At 44.9% G+C, this 19,545-nt stretch overlaps 1 protein-coding gene across 6 annotated transcripts in view; it reads right to left on the reverse strand.

Moving 5' to 3' along the window:
• Positions 1-13,409: 13,409 nt before the first annotated feature.
• Positions 13,410-19,545, reverse strand: part of SHISAL1 (shisa like 1) — a 294,813-nt gene continuing 288,677 nt past the window's right edge. For all 6 annotated transcript variants that reach the window (XM_054037973.1, XM_054037982.1, XM_054037964.1 and 3 more), the window contains one exon: positions 13,410-15,943. In XM_054037973.1, coding sequence (XP_053893948.1) covers position 15,943 — 1 coding nt within the window. In that variant the 3' untranslated portion in view covers positions 13,410-15,942. The remainder of the gene's footprint in view (positions 15,944-19,545) is intronic.

The following is a 19,545-nucleotide window of genomic DNA, read 5'->3' on the forward strand; positions in this document are numbered from 1 at the left end:
TCTCACAAAGCACGGGACCCCGTGCCGTGAACATCATGGTGGCAATGGGTCATGTTGATGCTGTGGAACGGCGATTCTGGGCCCGGGAAACAAGCACGGACTGGTGGGACCGCATAGTGCTGCAAGTCTGGGATGAATCACAGTGGCTGCGAAACTTTCAGATGCGGAAAGGAACTTTCCTGGAACTTTGTGAGTTGCTGTCCCCTGCCCTGAAGCGCAAGGACACCTGGATGCGAGCAGCCCTGACTGTCCAGAAGCGAGTGGCCATAGCCCTCTGGAAGCTTGCAACGCCACACAGCTACCGGTCAGTCGCGAACCACTTTGGTGTCGGCAAATCTACCGTGGGGGTTGCTGTGATGCAAGTAGCCAACGCAATCGTTGAGCTACTGCTGTCAAAGGTAGTGACCCTGGGAAATGTGGAGGTCCTCATAGATGGCTTCGCCGCGATGGGATTCCCAAACTGCGGTGGGGCTATAGATGGAACTCACATCCCTATCCTGGGACCGGCCCACCAGGCCCCAGTACATTAACCGAAAGGGCTACTTTGCAATGCTGCTGCAAGCACTGGTGGACCATAGGGGACGTTTTACAAACATCAACATCGGATGGCCAGGCAAGGTTCATGACGCTCATGTTTTCAGGAACTCTGGTCTGTTTAGATGGCTGCAGGAAGGTATTTACTTCCCGGACCAGAAAATAACTGTTGGGGATGTGGAGATGCCTATAGTGATCCTCGGGGACCCAGCCTACCCGCTAATGCCCTGGCTCATGAAGCCCTATACAGGCGCCCTGGACAGTGAAAAAGAACTCTTCAACTACCGTCTGAGCAAGTGCAGAATGGTGGTGGACGTCTCAAGGGGAGATGGAGAAGCTTACTGACTCGCTCTGATCTCAGCGAAACCAATATCCCCTTTGTTATTGCAGCTTGCTGTGTGCTCCACAATCTCTGTGAGAGCAAGGGGGAGACCTTTATGGCGGGGTGGGAGGTTGAGGCGAATAGCCTGGCTGTTGATTATGCCCAGCCAGACAGCCGTGCAACTAGAAGAGCCCAGCAGGACGCGCTGTGCATCCGGGAGGCTTTGAAAGCTAGGTTCCTCAGTGAGCAGGGTAACCTGTGACTATTAAGTTTGTTTAAAGAGAAGCTGAACCTGCCCCCGTTTCTTTACCCAATTAATGTTGACTATCCTCTCCAGCTACATACCCTGTTCACTCCGTCCCCCCCTTCCAACGCAGGTTTAAAAATAAAGTAAATGGAACTTTGTTAATGAACATCGCTTTATTAAGGATTTCGCGGTAAAGTGTTGAAACTGGGATGCAGACCGTGGTGGGGAGCGGGCGTAGTGATGGAAAGAACGCTTCTAAATTCGAGGAATGACAGGCTGCTGCTCCTAGAGCGGTTCGCAGTGGTGGACTGGTTGTTTCAAGGGAGCCTGCCACCCCTCCTTTTCGGGACTCTGTGTGGGGGGGCTTTGTGGCGGGGGAGGACGGTTACAGATCCCCTGCTGTGTGGCTCTGTGATCCAGGATAAGGACCGCTGCATAAGATCTGTAACCGCCCTCCCCCGTCACAAAGTCACATAGCTCCCCCACACAGAACATGAAAACCACCTCCCAGACTGACCAGGGTGCCTAGTGACTGCAATGTGTGTGTGACCTTCTGCTGAACCTGTCCCCGTGTTTGTACCCTGGTAAAGGTGACTGTCCTCTCCAATTACCAACCCCCTTCCCCCCCTTCAAATACACTCTCCCCTAAAAGAACATGATGGAAACAGTAATTAACAGAAACGTATCTTTTATTAGCAACTACACAGTTAAGGGATGAAACTGGGATGGGGGCTTGGGTGAGGCGGGAAGGAAAGGACTTATCAAATTTCTGGGAATGAGAGCCTTCTGGTATTTGAGCAGTCTGCAGGGGTGGAGTGACAGTTTTCACGGCCCCTGCCGCCCCTCCTTCTTGGGACTTTGGGTGAGGGGGGTATGGGACTTTGTGGCGGGGGAGGGCGGTTAGAGAGAGACTGCAGCGGGGCTCTGTCCTCCTGCCTCCAGTCCTGCAGAACATCCACAAGGCACCGGAGCGTGTCCGTTTGCTCCCTCATTAGTCCAAGCAGCGTTTGAGTCGCCTACTGGTCTTCCTGCCACCACCTCTCCTCCCGTTTGCTGTGTGCTCGCTGGTATTGCGACATGTTCTCCCTCCACTGGGTCTGCTGGGCCGCCTCGGCTCGGGAGCAGCCCATAAGTTCTGAGAACATGTCGTCCCGTGTCCTTTTCTTTCTCTGCCTAATCTGCGCCAGCCTCTGGGAGGGGGATGCCAGGGTAGGTCGGGAGACAGTCGCAGCTGTGGGATGGGAAAAAGGGAGTGAATTCCTCACAAAGATGATTTTTTGTGAACAATGAACATAGTCTTTCTCTGTGAACAAGACCATGCACAGCACCTATCACATGCGCACTCAGGACAAGGTTGAATTTTCAGCCTTCGCATTCAGTGCCTGGGGTCTTTCAGTGGAGGTCAGACAGCGGAATTCGGGTAGCAGGCTGACATGGTAAGCCGTAGACTTTTGGCTGCTTAAAATTTAAATTATAGCAGTGCCCTCCTTTCACATTCAAAGCAATGCTCCTAGCGTTGGCCAGTTCCTGCTGCCGGCAATCCGGCAAGCATGAACTCTGCCCCTGTCCCACCCCCTCGCGGCTGTCCCCGGGAAAGATCCCTGTATGCTGCCCCTCTCCTGCCTCCACCGCATGCCTGTAAACCGCCGGTGACAGTTCTGTAAAGGAACAGGCAAGCAGTTCCAATAATAACATTCCCCTAATTCTAAGCAGGTCACCATGAGCGACATCACTCTGCTGAGGATTTCTGAGACCGAGAAAGAACGCATGTTGCATGAAAGCCAGCAAAAACCAGGGCTGTATGCCGCCATGCTCTGCAAGGCAATGATCCCAGAGTACTTGATGATAGCCTGGCGAGGAAAAGTTTCCTACCACGGAGAACACAATAAGGCCGCTCTCCCCAGGAACCTCATGCAAAGGCTTTCCAATTACCTCCAGGAGAGCTTCGTAGTCTATCCCCGGACATATAGACCTTATTTTCCAGTAGCTGCACTGCCAAGGACTTAAAAAGTAGAGCGCCTAGGGCAGACTAATCATGAAAATCCCATTGTTAATATTCCTGTTCTGTTCAAAATAAATGTTTACATGTTTAAAACACTTACCGACTGATCCGTCCCCTGATTCAGGGTCTGGGTTAACGCCTGGGGACGGTTGGTAGGGGATCTCTGTGAGGGTGATGAAGAGATCCTGGCTGTCGGGGAAATCAGCATTCTAAGCGCTGTCGACTGCCTCGTCTTCCTCATCACCTTCCTCATCTTCCCCGTCCGCTAACATCTCCGAGGAAGCGGCCGTCGACAATATCCCATCCTCAGAGCCCATGGTCAGTGGTGGGGTAGTGGTGGCGGCCGCACCTAGAATGGAATGCAGTGCCTCCTAGAAACGGCATGTCTGGGGCTGGGATCCGGAGCGTCCGTTTAACTCTTTGGTCTTCTGGTACGCTTGTCTCAGCTCCTTGATTTTCACGCGGCACTGCGTTGCATCCCGGCTGTATCCTCTCTCTGTCCTGGCTTTTGAGATCTTCTCGTAGATCTTTGTATTCCGTCTTTTCGATCGCAGCTCCGAAAGCACAGACTCATTGCCCCACACAGCGATCAGATCCAACACTTCCCGATCAGTCCATGCTGGGGCCCTCTTTCTATTCTGAGATCGCATGGTCACCTCTGCTGGAGAACTCTGCATTGTTGCCAGTGCTGCTGAGCTCGCCACGATGTCCAAAAAGGAAATGAGATTCAAGCTGCCCAGATAGGAAAAGGAATTCAAATTTTCCCGGGGCTTTTCCTGTGTGGCTGGTCAGAGCATCTGAGCTCGGATTGCTGTCCAGAGCGTCGTCAGAGTGGTGCACTGTGGGATAGCTCCCGGAGCTATTAGCGTCGATTTCCATCCACACCTACCCTAATTCGACATGGTCATGTCGAATTTAGCGCTACTCCCCTAGTTGGGGAGGAGCACAGAAATCGAATTTAAGAGACCTCTATGTCGAACTAAATAGCTTCATTGTGTGGATGGGTGCAGGGTTAATTTGATTTAACACTGCTAAATTCGACATAACCTCCTAGTGTAAACCAGGCCAAAGTATCCCTATACATTACCCAGATCAGTCTTATACAGTTGCTCTCAAAATCTGGAGCATAGACCTGAGCAATTCCTGGTGGTTCTCAGAACTGCTGCTTCTCTCTGTGTTCAAACATTGTCACTGCCTGCTTGTTCATAACCTAGTCTGAGTCTCGCCACAGTCCTAGACACAAACTCCTCTCTGAGGACAGGGTGGCTGTTTTGTGTCTGCTTTTGTTGGCTGTTTCTTTGAACTGTGAACAAATTTGTGGAGGAATAGCAAACATGAGTATGACAGAATCAAACTGTAACGTGATGAGATTAGTGCAGGCTGGAAAACTAAAATTTTAGGTAAATGTCTATGCTTGGAGAATGCGAGAGAAATAAATTTGTAGTATGGGGGAGGTAACTAAACAGTCACACCTATCCTATTAAGGCGAGTTTGTCATCTTAACAGAGACCTCTTACTTTTTTATGTAATCAAGCCAAAGGGGAAGGATAGAATTCTCATTGGGAAGCTGGGAGGATGAGTCCCTGAGAAGATCTATGTTTTGAAAAGTGTGCAACCATATTGCTATCTCTAATACAATATAGTAATGAATCCTAGTGAGTTTCCAGTATTGCATCATAGCTTGTTTTGAAAAAGATTTTTTTTTAAAAAAATGACTCCATCTGCCTGATGGTAAAAGGTTATGGTAAGGTTCTTGAAAAATAGATTATTTTCCCCTCTCTTAGTTTTCAGTTTTTGTAGTTTACTACCAAAACTACATTACATATAAACACTAACGATGAAGAGATTGCACACGATTAATGTTAAATGCCACCTTTGTTTCATATAGCATAAAACTGTTGATTTATCAAAACACGGAGTTAAAATTTTGGTCCTGAGACTTAAGAATGACTATTTTATTTTCTTGGAAGTGGATCTGAAAGCTGAAATTCCTTTCATCTCTCTGTCCTGCAGTATCTTTCCTTTCTAGTGGAAATAAAAGGAACTCTCAATTAAAATGCCCAACTTTGATGCTTTTGTTTATTTATGATTTTAGGGATAATGACTTGGTAGAGGCAGTTAGGCTTTACCAGTATAATTAATTTGTAAATCAGTAGCACTACACTGTTTTCAGCAGGATACTTTAAGACATTTCACTTGCTCTACAAATACCGTATTTATTTAAAATCCCTAATGTTGACCATATCATATTGAATGTAAATATTCCTTGATTTTTGCACTATCCTGAAAACACTGGGGTTTGGGAAATAAAGCCACAACACACACATGTGTCTGACGAAGTGGGTATTCACCCATGAAAGCTTATGCTCCAATACATCTGTTAGCCTATAAAGTGCCACAGGATTCTTTTTGTTGCTTTTAACACACACAATGACTCTAATGAATTATCAGTAGCAATGCTCCCTCATTGTCCTGGCCACGCAGAAAGACAGATATGTGCTATGTGCGTGGTTTAATTAGGCCACAGATTTACGAACTTACTTGGGAATACCCAGCAATAAAGCATACAGAGCAGGCCATCAGTCTTTCCTTAATCGTTTCCGCCAATGTGGGAGGATTGCAGTCAGACCTGGGCCTTCCCAACTTGGTCCCAGCCAGCCTGTTGCTGGGATCCCGCCACCCTCCCCTCATGTGCGGTGAGGGAGGCTGGAAGAAGGCGGGGGGGGGTCTTCCCCACTATACCAGACGTTAGGGGTGCCAACCAGTTTCCCCAGGAGATGCCTTCCTTTAAATAGCCTTACAGCTCTGCGTTTTCAGGGAACCGGATCCCTTATGGAACAAATATCTACACAGGACACCTGCCACAAAGAGGTACCAGCTCCTAGTCAGTGGTCAAAGAAGATTAAGTCTGGAGCGTATAAACATGTACACGTGTTGTCCCTGGTATGTCAATGCTCCCACCTGAGCAGGGCTTCTGGTTCCCTCTTGCTCCGCTCTGGGTTTGCACCCTTGTGCCTTCCCCTCATAACCCAAGGCAGCAGGGTCCCTTAAAGGGACAACAACCCCTTTTGTTCTTGCCACCCAGACACACTGCATCCAGTTGTGGTGAGCAAATTCTGTGAGAGATGTGAAATATCTGGGAGGGGGGAGGGGAGGGGAAGCTGTTGGCAGAGCAAAATAAAAACAAAAAACCCCAAGAGCTGGCGGTGGAGGGGAAAAAAAAAGAAAGAAAAGCCGGAGCATAGGAAAAATTGCTGGGGCTCAGCACCCACCGGCAGCTCCATGCCCCGCCCCCCCCCACACCAGCTCATCTCCGCTCCGCCTCCATCTCCCCTGAGTTGTCTGCTGCATCCTGCTTCTCCCCCCTCCTCCAGCACTTGCGCCGCCATACAGCTGATTAGTGCAAGTCTGGGAGGGAGGGGTGAGGAGGAGGCATGCGGCGTGCTTGGGGAAGAGGCAGGGCCAGGGCGGGGATTTGGGAAGGGATCCAATGGGGGAGGAAGTTGGGGTGGGGGTGGGCGTGAACCCCCTTTGACTGTGGGGCGGAGCACAAAATATCGGGACAATTCGTGTTTCAACCGAACATCGGTTGGGACGCGAGACAAACAAGTAAATATCGGGACAGTCCCAATAAAATTGGGACGTATGGTCACCCTAGTCTGGTTGACTGAACAGTCACATCCTTAGGCTTGGTTAGAGACTTTGAATTGGTTCCCCATGACTTCCCCTTTGTGGCCATTAAAAACATAGCACTGACGTGGAGTGGTAACTGGAAACCCCAATATTTCTGTTCTCCGGGACAGATTGTCCTTTCATTGGTGCAGTTTGGGGGGGGGTGGAGAGCAGGCAGGGGTACAGATCGTCTCACTCTGATCCTATACATGCTGTGTACAGGTTCAAGACCATTCTAGTCACTGCCTTCCCAGGAGCACAGGGACTGCTCCTTCTCTTCATCCCTTGGAGTGCACATCACCCCCAAACTGGTGGGAAGGGCCCAAGTCCTTAGTACCTCCCTCATCCTCGGTGCAATGATGAATTTGGGGTTGTGTATATTTTCAGTGGCCCCTACTAAAGGCTCTGCTTGGTAGATGCTAGCGAATACATAAGAACTATAATACTGTTGTGTGTGTTAGTCTAAGGAGGGTAAATGGTGAGCTTCAAATGGTGCCCACTACCTGAGATATAGGACTTTCCTATGAGTAAGTGGGGCCATGTGAGGGCGTCCGTGAATTTTGTGAGTATGTGCAAGCCTGCTGAAGACCGTATTGGCTACAATGTTATAGTGAAATCCTGAGTTTTCATATCTGAGGTGACTCCTGTGTTTTGAGGAGTTTGTGTTGTGATGTGAAAATCTGTTCTCATGTGAGACTGTTGAGAGGCTTTCTTCTCCGTTTGGGAATGGTGCTCCTAATTCCCCTGGGTGGGCTGAAACCCACCATTTCAGCACAGCTCACATGGCTCATTCAAGCCCTGAGTGCCTATTACAGCAGTGTGGAGAATGGCAGTTTTGTTTTGTGGCCACTTTTCAAGGTTTCGAAATTTTGTTTTCATTCCAGTGCGGATGTTTTTGCAAAATGGAATCTGTCAAATGTCTGTTTTCAGACCAAAACCTCATCCTTCCGGAGTTGAAACGCTTTTTTGGGTCATGTTCATCTGTCTGTCTCACTCTCACTGTGTGGCCTAGTGGGTAGAGCACTGGCCAGGGATGTGGGAAACAACCCAGGTTCCAATCCCTGCTCTGCCTGATCCAGAGCAGAGTTTTTTATCCCAGATCGCTCTGGATCAGGCAGATCAGAGACTAGAACCTGGGCCGTTTCCCGCCTCCCAGGCAGGATAAGTTTCTGCAAAATGTTTAGGGTTTGAGATTTCATCAAAAATGTTCATACTAGTTCTGTCCGCAGTGTACTTGTAGCTGTGTTTGTCCCAGGATATTAGAGAGACAAGGTGGATGGTGATATCTTGGACCAACTTCTGTTGGTGAGAGAGACAAGATTTTGAGTCACATGTAGCTTTTCTTCCCCTAGCACCACCAGAAAAAGTTTTGTTGAAAAACTCAAATCAGCTCTAGTACTGTCTAGTTGGACCACTGGTCTGATCCAGTGCGGCAGTGCCCATTTCTCTGAGGGTGGAAGAGCGGCTTTAAAGCAGCCTTACATTTGAATTTCCCTTTCTTTTCACTTATTTTCATACAAATTACAGATGAATGGTGTACATCGGATTTGACTACCCATGGGAAAGGAAGATGACTTTTTTTTAATCTGCAGACTGGGATGGAAATAAAAACCTTCCAAGCTACTGTAGCCTGTTGGAAACATTAAAGCAAATTTTATTACAGGGATTATTTTACATTACACTCACTTATTAAACCCTAAAGACATCTTTTTAAAAACTACTGTATATAAAGACAAAAGCAGCGTGAAATGTTTTTTGTTTTTTTTTGGTCTTCCTGGCTATCATTTCAGAAAGACCACATGATTCATTATATGAAGTCAGAATATTTAGCAAACAATAAGACAGGAGTAAATCCAAACCTAGATTAATAAATTATAGGACACTCGCACGTATTGAATTTAAACATCAATTGGCATGTTAGTGATATTTTCAGTGTATTAACAAAAATGAGAAAAACACTGTAACCCTAGAATTGTAATTAGAGAACCTAAAATTTGACTGTAGATTATTCAAATATGCTATTTTATTGTCTATTTACTAGTGTTTTGTATTGTACTATTTATGAATGAAAAGTATTGGAGATTTATACAATAGTGTTTGCAAGGCTTATGAAGGAGTTACTCCATGTTAATTGTGTTTTGAGTTACTCTAACTTTCATGTACCAGCTTGGTGGTTAAATAGAATTGAATAATTGGCTTCAAAATCTGTTTAAAGTGTACTTTAATATGCCACTTACTAACCTCACAATTTTCTTTATGTGGAGACACCTCAAAAATTACAGCCATAATAAAAACTCAATTATTTAGAACAGCCACTCCAATAAGCTTAAGTACACTTTGAGATCAACAGGCCAAACTGTTGGACTCCTGTTTCTTTAGTGCAATCAGTACCAAGTATAAAGGATGAATAAATGTGACACAGGGCCTGCACTTTTTACTAATTTCTTTTGTCCTATTTTATACAATAGTATTTAATTACTAGAAGTCAGACACACATCATTTTAATGAAACATAAAATGATAGAGAATTTGTAAAATAAGTTAGAGACAAGGAATAAAGACTCCAGAGTATGAACAACATAATACACATTTAAGAAGGGCAGAAGTTCATTTTCAAAAGGATAGGATGGGATTAGTCACTTCCATACTAAAGTGATTTTGTGCCCCATGTTATTACATAGGAAAGGGCATAAACAAAAGCCTCCCCCCGTCCCCCCCCTTTCTTTTTTGAACCAAAGCTGACATGTTGTGGACCTGATCCTTAGAAGTGCTTAGGGTTGCCAACTTTCCAATCACACAAAACCGAACACCCTAGCCCTGCCCCTTCCCTGAGGCCCTGCCCCCCACTCACTACATTCTCCCTCCCGGTTGCTCACTCTCCTCCCTTCCTTGCTCCCTCACTTGGGTTGGGGTGGGGTGAGAGCTCTAATTGGGGGGGTGTGGGCTCTGGGTTGGGGCCAGAAATGAGGGGTTCAGGGTCTGGGGCAGGGGATTGGTCTGTGGGAAGGAATGCGGGCTCTGGAGTGGGGCCACGGATGGGGATTTGGGGTGCAGGAGGGGGCTCCAGGCTGGGGGGTGGGGCAGAGGGGTTGAAGGTGTGGGAGGGGGCTCTGGGCTGGGGCAGGGGGTTGGGGTGCAGCAGGCGTGAGGGCTCCATCTGTGGGTGCAGGGTTTGGAGTGGGGCTGAGGATGAGGGCATTGGGGTGCAGAAGTGGGCTCCGGGTTTGGGAGGGGGCTCAGGGATGGGGCAGGGGGTTGGGGTGCAGGCTTACCTCTGGTGGCTCCCGATCTGCGGTGCAGCGCGGGGGGACTAAGGCAGGCTTCCTGCGTGTCCTGAGTCCATGCTGCGCCCCAGAAGTGGCCAGCACTGCAGGTTCGGATCCTCGGTGGAGGCGTGGCAGGTAGCTCTGCGCACTGCTCTGTCCCGCAGGCACAGCCGCTGCAGCTGCCATTGGCTGCGGTTCCTGGCCAATGGGAGTGTGGAGCTGGTGCTCGGGGTGCGGGTAGCGCATGGAGCCCCCGTGGCCCCCTGCCTAGGAGCCGGACCTGCTGGCCACTTCTGGGGTGCAGCACAGAGCCAGGACAGGTAGAGACAAGCCTGCCTTAGCTCTACAGAACTGCCGACCGGCGGTGCTGACCAGAGCCGCCAGGTTCCCTTTTCGACTGGATGTTCTGGTCAAAAAACAGACATCTGGTCACCCTAGAAGAGCTGAGTGAATCAGGCTCTTAAGGTAAAAGTAAATGTAGAATTTGGTGTAATTTATTTAGTTTTTGCTGTAATCATTTTACACAAACTAAATGTAGAGAACTGTTGGAGCACAGCCTTATTTGATGGCTGATATATTACAGATATTGTTTACCTAGTCATTGCTTTTTGAAAACTTCAGAATACAAAAGATAGGGACTGTGTGTGTGTGTGTGGGGGGGGGGGGGAATTTACCTGTGTGTTTTGTTTTAGATTAAGGCTGAACTAATATTCGTTTTAGTCAAGATCCAATATTCAAGTACAATATATAGGCTATACGCTGTTTGTTTGTTTTTTTTACTGACGATAGATGAACTATTGTTCCTCTGTTTATGATATGGATTTATCCACATGTGTAAATTTGTAGGCAATATGAAAACTTCAGCCAGTGAGTATCTACCTAATATCAATCTGTTCTGTACAGAGATTTAAAAAAAAAAAGCACATCAATTACAATGTGTACACATACCAGAAATAAAGCATAAAACTGCTCATTAATAACACAATTCCCAAAGGGAAAAAACCCTTACAAAATACAGTAAGTCACACAAACCAGTATCTAATACAAATTCCTTCATGAACATAAGCTTTTTACAAAGATCTCTATGGTGGCAATAACCTCACAATAAAAGTAGGTAGTTTTAAAAAAAAAAAACACTTAGGAAGAGTTTGCTTTTCTTGTTTTGAAGGAGATTGTTTGAATGACTATGTACAGGAAACAATTCTGTTGATTGTAAAGTTGCCGAGTTGCAGAAAATATTCATTTATTTTAATGGAGAATATCCTCTGTGGGCCTGATTTTCTGTGTTGTAAGTCCGGAGTTACTCCACTGAAGTGAATGGAGTTACACTGGTGTAAAATAGTGCTCAAGATCAGAATCTAGCCCAGAGAATCCATTTTATGTTATGCAAGATTAAAATCAATCAGCTGAAGTTTGGAAACAGCTATTCGTATCTAACGCATTGTTTCAGTATTACTGAAGTTGAGACCTGAATGGACAAAACTCAAGACTTGTAAAGGGACACCAACAATGTGAAAACTATTAATTTAAGAAAAGTGAGTTCTAAGGCTCACTCACTCCTGAGTCCCTTTGCCAGGTTTTGTGATTTTTACGATCACATTCTTCTGTTCTCTGTCTCACTCTCATTGCTGCATGATAGATCCACACAAATGAAAGGGGAAATTGACTCCACAGGAGAAACCGAGAAACTGACTACGTACAAAGGCCTGGCCTACCCTAAAAAGTTAGGTTGACCTAGCTAAGTCACTCAGGGGTCTGAAAAATCCTTGAGCAATGTACTGTATTTTCTGGCGTATAAGACTACTTTTTAACCCAGGAAAATCTTCTCAAAAGTCGGGGGTCGTCTTATACGCCGGGTGTCGCCTTATAGGGCGGGTGCTGAAACTTCCGAGCCGGACTGGAGAATCTGCGGTCGCCGCATATGGTGGGGGGAGCTCAAAAACGGCCGCATCCCTGCCCGATGACGAGGTGAGGGGGCGCCTCACCGGGAAGGTGTAAGTGAAGGGCGGAGCAAGCTGCAGGCGTCCGGGACGCCGGGGGTATGGAAAAAAGAGAGCGGCGCTGTGCCCAGAAAAACACGCCTCTTTCACCCGTCTGGCCCGCCCTTGTATCCTATTACCATACCTCCTTCTCTGCCTCTCAGATCTCGCTCCTGAGGACTGCAGTGAAGCGGCGCAGGCGCGCATGTGCGAGATCTGAGAGGCAGAGAAGGAGGTAATAGGATACAAGGGCGGGCCAGATGGGTGAAAGAGGCGTGTTTGCGCTACCGCTCTGATAGTCTTGGAGACAGGGAGGGCTGGGCAGGCAGGGAGAGCTGACCAATCCAAGCAGGCTTTGTATACAACAACCAGCCAATCGCCGGTAAGGTACATCGCTTACCATTGGCTTTAGAGTGAATTAGGAAAAGTTTAATCCACTTGCACTGTTTTATGTTTACATGTTTGATGACAAACAGTCTTATGTTTATAAGTGACAGTTTTCCTGCTAAGTACCTGCATGTCATAAGCATTTGAATTAAAATTACCATATTGAAATCAAATCTGATGTTTTTTTAATTTTTTTTTTGGTGTGCATTGGAAGAGGGGTAGTCTTATATGGCGAGTATATCCCAAACTCTATATTTTAACTGGAAAAGTTGGGGGTCGTCTTATACGCCCAGTCGTCTTATACGCCGGAAAATACGGTAGTTAAGCCGACCTAACCCACAATGTAGACAGTGCTAGGTCCACGGAAGAATTCTTCCATCAACCTAGCTACTGCCTCTCAGGAAGGTGGATTAACTATTGTGGACAGGAGATCCCCTCCCGTCGGTGCCGGTAGTGTCTACTCTGAAGCACTACAGCGGCACAGCTGCAGCGCCGCAGTAGTATTTCAAGTTTAGAGAAGCCCAAAGTGCAGTCAACTCTAAAGTAAACAAACTGGAAAAAATAGTGAAATAATTTTTCTCTCGTCTTTCATTGATAGTAAGCACAAATGCTTCTTGTAGTAATATAGTAGTTAAAATATTACGGAGAAGTTTGATTTCTAAGTTGACTTTAAAGTCTGACATTCCAACCTTAATTCAGCCTGTTGTGCTGAGTTAGGCATCACACAGTGAACGATGAATAACAGAGTGTGCTGGTCTAAGAACCCTGCATTCTCACGGGAGCAGCAGGCCTGATCCTTGGAAGTGCTAAGTGCCTCTATTACTATTCCTGTTTGTAACAAATGGTTCCCAAACTTCTGTAGACTTGATCCTGTGGTACCTTATGTATGTGTGTCCGGTCCATGGACCTGCGATGCTGTGATGGTGGGGGAAAGGAATAAGTAGCAAAAAAACTTGTGCAAGGAGACTCTATGTATTGTAGATATAACCTCGGGGGGGGGGGGGGGGGGAGGGTGTCTTTGCAAGGGAAGGCAGCTAGGGAAAAAAAGGAGGTACATTGCCCATGGAGGCATGGCCAGAATCAGTGTTACTTTTGGCTATATGATTTTTCTGGCCCTTACTAGCAAGTTGGGAAAGAGGCTTCCATCTCACAGCTCCACTGTGTGTGTTCTCCCTTCCATGCAAGCTCAGCCCCTTTGCTCAGGCTAAGTACTATTTTTGCAAAAACCAATGCTGTATTTGTACCAGTATCTGAAAACGCTCTCTAATACCTCTTTGATGGAGCTCTTATTGTCCCAACTTCAACTAAAGTGCTTTGAATGCTGCTGCTACGGGTATAATGAAACGCTATTTTTAGAAAACTAAAAGCTCCCTGGTTTAAAGTGAATTGAGAATTTAAAAACTATTGACTCCCTTTACTTGGAGTGCTACATTTCCCACCCTGTGCAATACCACAGTACGACTTTAAAGGCTCTCGTATGGCTCTACAAACTGAATCACGTGCAGGGAAAAGGGGGGCATCTGAATACCGTTCACGGACGGGATGCTGCAGGCATTCTGCGTGGAGCAGGACCAAGTCCAATGCCTGCAAGGGTGCTGAAGGGGAAGCATGCTTACCTGTGGCACCTGCTACACCTTTTCATTAGGTATAGTATGCCCTTCCCCCAGTGACGTTTTGTATTGACTGGTTGGCGTGCAATGAGGTGGGACATAGAGATGTCCCTGTCCTACTCAGGCAGGCCTCCTCTGAGAACTGGACTGCTGCAGGCAAGATTGGCTGGCTTATGCTCTCCAGCACTGATGCCTCTCTGTGCTTTTCCCTATCTAATGCACTTCTGCAAGGCAGCCATAATTTGGCCCAAAGTGTCCAGTAATAATGTATCCCTTAGCTGTTCAGTAGAAAAAAGAAAAATGCACTCAATGCAAAGAAGTTTTAACAGAAGACTTCATGTTACTCAGTAGACATGGAAAGTGTTCCTGCTATTGATGATGCTCTCAAATATGTGTGACTAAGTCATAGTCAGATCATTTGGTGTTGGTCAAAATAATATTAGCTAATGCTGAATTTAGTTTGGCACTAATGTGGCTGCGTTGAGTACTATGATTCCAGAGGAATTCCTCTGTTTGGTTGTAGTCACCAGGCGCTCTGTATAAAATGAAGTCTTGCTGCATGACTTCATTTCACAGGAATGGTTGATATAAAACAGGGGTGACCAAACTGTGGTTCGCGAGCCACATGTGGCTCTTTTACAGTTAAAATGCAGTTCACGGAGCCCTCCTTCCCCTGTTCTCCACCTACCAGACCGGGGGGAGGGGAGTGGAGTGGAGCTCAGGGCTTCTGCCCTGAGGCAAGGTGGTAAGGCTAGGGGCTTCTGCCCTGTGGAGAGGGGGGATCCTCGGGGCTCCAGCCCCATGGGAAGCATCTGCTGGGGCTCGAGGCTTCAGCCTTGCTCCTGCTGAAGCCCCAAGCCGCAGCAGGTGCGCCCGGCTCTCGAACTTCTGAAGGTTATTGTATGTGGCTCGGAGGGTTAGTAAATGTGGCCACCCCTGATATAAAATGTACTGTATGTCTTCAAGTTAAATCCCTACCATAAAATATAGTCAGGCTATTGCAACACGCGGCGACTCAGTATCCCATTGCTGTTCTGGCTTGCAAAGCAATCCTCCCTTTCCTGAGGGGGATAAATTATGATACCAATCAATTGCTGAATAACTATCAGCCTGAGGGAATTGGATTATTGCCTTGTAAAACAGAGGGGTAGTGGTGTTATTGCTATTGTAATCGGAGGGATTTTTTTTTTTTCGTTTCCAATCAGGTTCAGGAAGGGGAGAGGTTGTCCTTTTTTTTTTAAATTGTTTTTAAATGTTTGTACTCTCCTCTGGAGGGCAAGTACAGTTGAGGCCACTTGTTGTGCTCAGGAATTTGATGATATCATGCCAGTCTCATTGCTGTGAATAAAATGACCAGAATCAGGGACTGAAATGACTACTACCCTGCACTCTAATTGGATGAGGGGTCCCTTTGTATTGTGAAGTGTGATGTTGTGGGAACAGTGACTGAGAATGTCAGCATCTACCCTATTGTGACATAATGTTCACCAGAGAACTTTGGAATAACTCACATTCAGTATTCTGACACAGATTAGGCTCAAATGGCAATTGATGGATGGGGAGGCAAAGAAAGTTGATCTGCCAAAGGTTTGTCTTGTTGTCTTTGTCTACCTTGGCTTGGATCTTGCAAGAGCAACTTGCATTTCGCTGTATTGAGCTTTCCATCAAATACGATGTCTCCTTTCAAAATAATAATCTTGACCTAGAATTAAAATATTGCTTACAGACGGTTTTCTGAACTCTTTCAACATTGTTTTTGTAAGTTGATAGGAGTTGATTGTCAGATGTCTTGACCAAACTCCATCTGGCGGTGTCATCTTTGTTTGTTTGTTTGTCTGTCATTCACTTGGATAGTTCGCTCTTGAAAGCTGCTCGCTGCATTCTAAACTTACCTCTCCCATCTTGAGGCACATCATTATAATTTTCTGAAAAATATAAAAATGTTTGCCTGTAAGTGTCAAGAAGACAGTGTAATGGGAAATAGCTTAACTGTAAACCTATATTGTCTCATTGTTTATTTTAAAACAATCCCTTCTAAGTAGAGCTGAACAAATAATTGATATTTTTAGTTTGGTGGTTGAACCAAAAAATCTGGGGGAGGGGGAGTTTGTTTTGAACCAAAACTGAAATGAAAAACTGGAGGGGGGGGGGAAATGTTGAGGTTGATTTCAAAATGACATTTTTAAAACTATTTGATTAGTTCAGGTACCATAGAAATGAACTTTTCAGTCAATTTACTGTTTGCCCATTTTTTTTTTTTGCACAGCTCTTCTAAGGACCCTGATCTTGCAAATACTTTAGCACATGCTTAACTTATTCATTTAAAAAGAAGAACAGGAGTACTTGTGGCACCTTAGAGACTAACAAATTTATTAGAGCATAAGCTTTCGTGGACTACAGCCCACTTCTTCGGATGCATATCCACGAAAGCTTATGCTCTAATAAATTTGTTAGTCTCTAAGGTGCCACAAGTACTCCTGTTCTTCTTTTTGCGGATACAGACTAACATGGCTGTTACTCTGAAACTTATTCATTTAAGTAGTCCTATTGATGAGTTTGACTTATCAGCTGTGTAAGAGCTTGCTTGGTTGGAGTCTAAAACAGACACTAAAATTCGTTTCCTTCCCAAATTTCTCCTCCTTCATTGTGGATGCCAATTGTCAATACTGATTGTCTTGTTGCCCAAGAACATGGCAAGGGACAGTATCCTTTTGTTGTTGTTGAAGAGCATGACATATTTGTCTTGAAATGTGAAGGAAAAAACACATGTAGAGTGAATTAATAGCAAGTTGAATAAAAAAATCACTTTTTAAATAAAATTGGATTTTCTTTATACATTACACTTTCTTAATTTTGTAGAAAGTTTAGCCCTTAACACATGTCAATCTATGATTTAATTTTAAATTAAATATCCGAAATAATATTAAGTGGTAAAATTTGGTAGTAAATTTTAAACAACGTCAAATCACAGAACTGGAGGAAGCTACTGACTAAGCATCTGGAACCAGAGGTTGACAGCTAAACCAGCTTTTGACAGCAGTATCCTCTTCTGTAGGTGCAGAGAGAATTTCAGTTTATTAAACTAGTTCAGTTCAAAGACTACTTCATTCAAAATTAAGAAACCAGGTGGGAGCTGCAAAAGCAGGAAAGCTTGTTCTCCTCTTCCAGTGTATGAATAAAAGTTTAGGTGTGAAAGGATGAGATCTAAAATCTTGAAGGCGATAGTGACCATAAATAATTTACTAACTAAGAATAGTAAATTATTGGTTTAATAAATCAGTTAATTTTAAATGCAAAACACGTTGTGATAAACTTTTTCTTTTCTATCCAGAACACTTAGGGTAGCTTTATTGAATTTTAAAAAAGTAAAATGCTGCTTTTTGCATTCTTAATTGAACTTAAATGTCAATCCAAACACAGCCTGACACACATCATAAGTAAAAGATTAGCCATCTAGTAAATAGAAAATGCTGAATGATGCATTTCCTAATATAATAAAAATGTAAAATTAAGAATCTGAATGAATGTAAGTCAAGCTATATAATTGATTAAATACATGTGTATAGATGCACTGTTTCCTCCTGGTTAGCAAAAAGAAGCACCAAACCAGTGTAAAGGTTACATTTAATTGCAAGTCCATGTTTTAATAGTTACTAACCAATGAGCATCAACTTTGTTTAGGAAAATAATTAAAAAGTACAAATGCAAAACATAATTAAAATGGCTTATTTAAATAACTCTTCCTGCTTGCTGATTTTAAATCATGATGAAAATCAGTGATTTAAACTATTTTGATTTAAATCAATCCACCTTGGCTACTACAATTGATCTAGTAAGTATTAATACTTGTAGAATACTCTGAAAATACAAAGTACTATGCACTTGTTCCTCCTGTGAGTTAACGTCACTCATTGCTTTTAGGGGGCAGGGATAGCTCAGTGGTTTGAGCATTGACCTGCTAAACCCAGGGCTGTGAATTCAACCCTTGAGGGGGCCATTTAGGGAACTGGGGTAAAAATCTGTCTGGGGATTGGTCCTGCTTTGAGCAGGTGGTTGGACTAGATGACCTCCTGAGGTCCCTTCCAACCCTGATAGTCTATGATTCTATGATTGGAGCCACTGGGACTATATAAGTGCTAAATAAATCTTATTCTTATTGATGTTGTTAATACCTTATGCATAGGGCACTGAATAGGAAACTAGTGTCCAATCCAGATACTCTGACACTGACTCATTTTGTGACCTTGAGAAATCACTTCATGTTTCTAAACAGCTACTAGGATAGTTTACATAAGCACTGAGAGGGTTATTCAGTCTGACCATAACAAATGCTATAAATGTGCTAGGTCAGTGGATCTCATACTTTTCTACTGGTGACCCCTTTCACTGGCTGCAAACCGGGGTTTGGGGTGGAGGCTGACAGCTCATGACCCGCCCCTGTAATGACCTTGCAACCCCCTGAGGGGTCCTGACTCCCAGTTTGAGAACCCCTGTTCTAGGTGTTATCAAATATACAGTCTTTGCAAATGACTATGGGCCTGATCCTGAGAGGTGCTGAGCATTTGCAAGTCAATGTTGTTGATTATTTACCACAGACATAAAGTAAGAGGAACAGTCTGCCCCAAAGAGCTAAATGGATAAAGAATAAAAAAAGATAGAGGAGAAAGAGGTGAAGTGACTTGATCCAGGTCATACAATACATCAGTAGCAGAGCTTGGAGAAGAACCTGGACCTCCTGATTCCCAGCCCAGGGCCCTAGCTATTAGTCCATGCTGCCTAGGGTTGTGAGTGATCAGTTCCTCTTAGGATGTGGCCAATGTCAAACATTGCTCAGAACAATGACATAGTATAACTACCTAGTCTAGATCAATACATAGGAAAATAATGTAGGTTGCATTTTGGGATAGCCCAAGCTTAAAAATCTTCCAAGGAGCAAAATACACTTTATGGTAGTTTGCCATAGTGTATGTAGGCTGAGGCACAATATATATTGTTCTAACCGTAATAATACTCATTTACTTAATAACATAAGAATGGCCATACTGGGTCACACCAATGGTCGATCTAGCCTAGGATCCTGTCTTCTGACAGTGGCCGGTGCCAGATGCTTTCGAGGGAATGAACAGAACAGGGCAATTATCGAATGGTCCCAGTTTCTGGCGGTCAGATGTTTAGGGATACCCAGAGCAAGTGGTTGCATCCCTGACCATTCCAGCTAATAGCCATCGATGAACCTATCCTCCGTGGACTTATCTAATTCTTTTTATGAACCCAACTATATTTTTTGGCCTTCATAACATCCCCTGGCAATGGGTTCCACAGGTTGACTGTGTTGTGTGAAGAAGTACTTCCTTATGGTTGTTTTAAACTTGCTGACTATTAATTTCATTGGGTGACCGCTGGTTATTGTGGTGGTCACTTTCTCTACACCATTCATGAATGTATAGACTTTTATCATATCCTCTCTTAGTCGTCTCTCTTCTAAGATGAACAGTCCCAGTCTTCTTAATCTCTCCTCATATAGAAA

The sequence above is a fragment of the Malaclemys terrapin genome, chromosome 1, assembly GCF_027887155.1.
Source record: "Malaclemys terrapin pileata isolate rMalTer1 chromosome 1, rMalTer1.hap1, whole genome shotgun sequence".
Lineage (NCBI taxonomy): Eukaryota > Metazoa > Chordata > Testudines > Emydidae > Malaclemys > Malaclemys terrapin.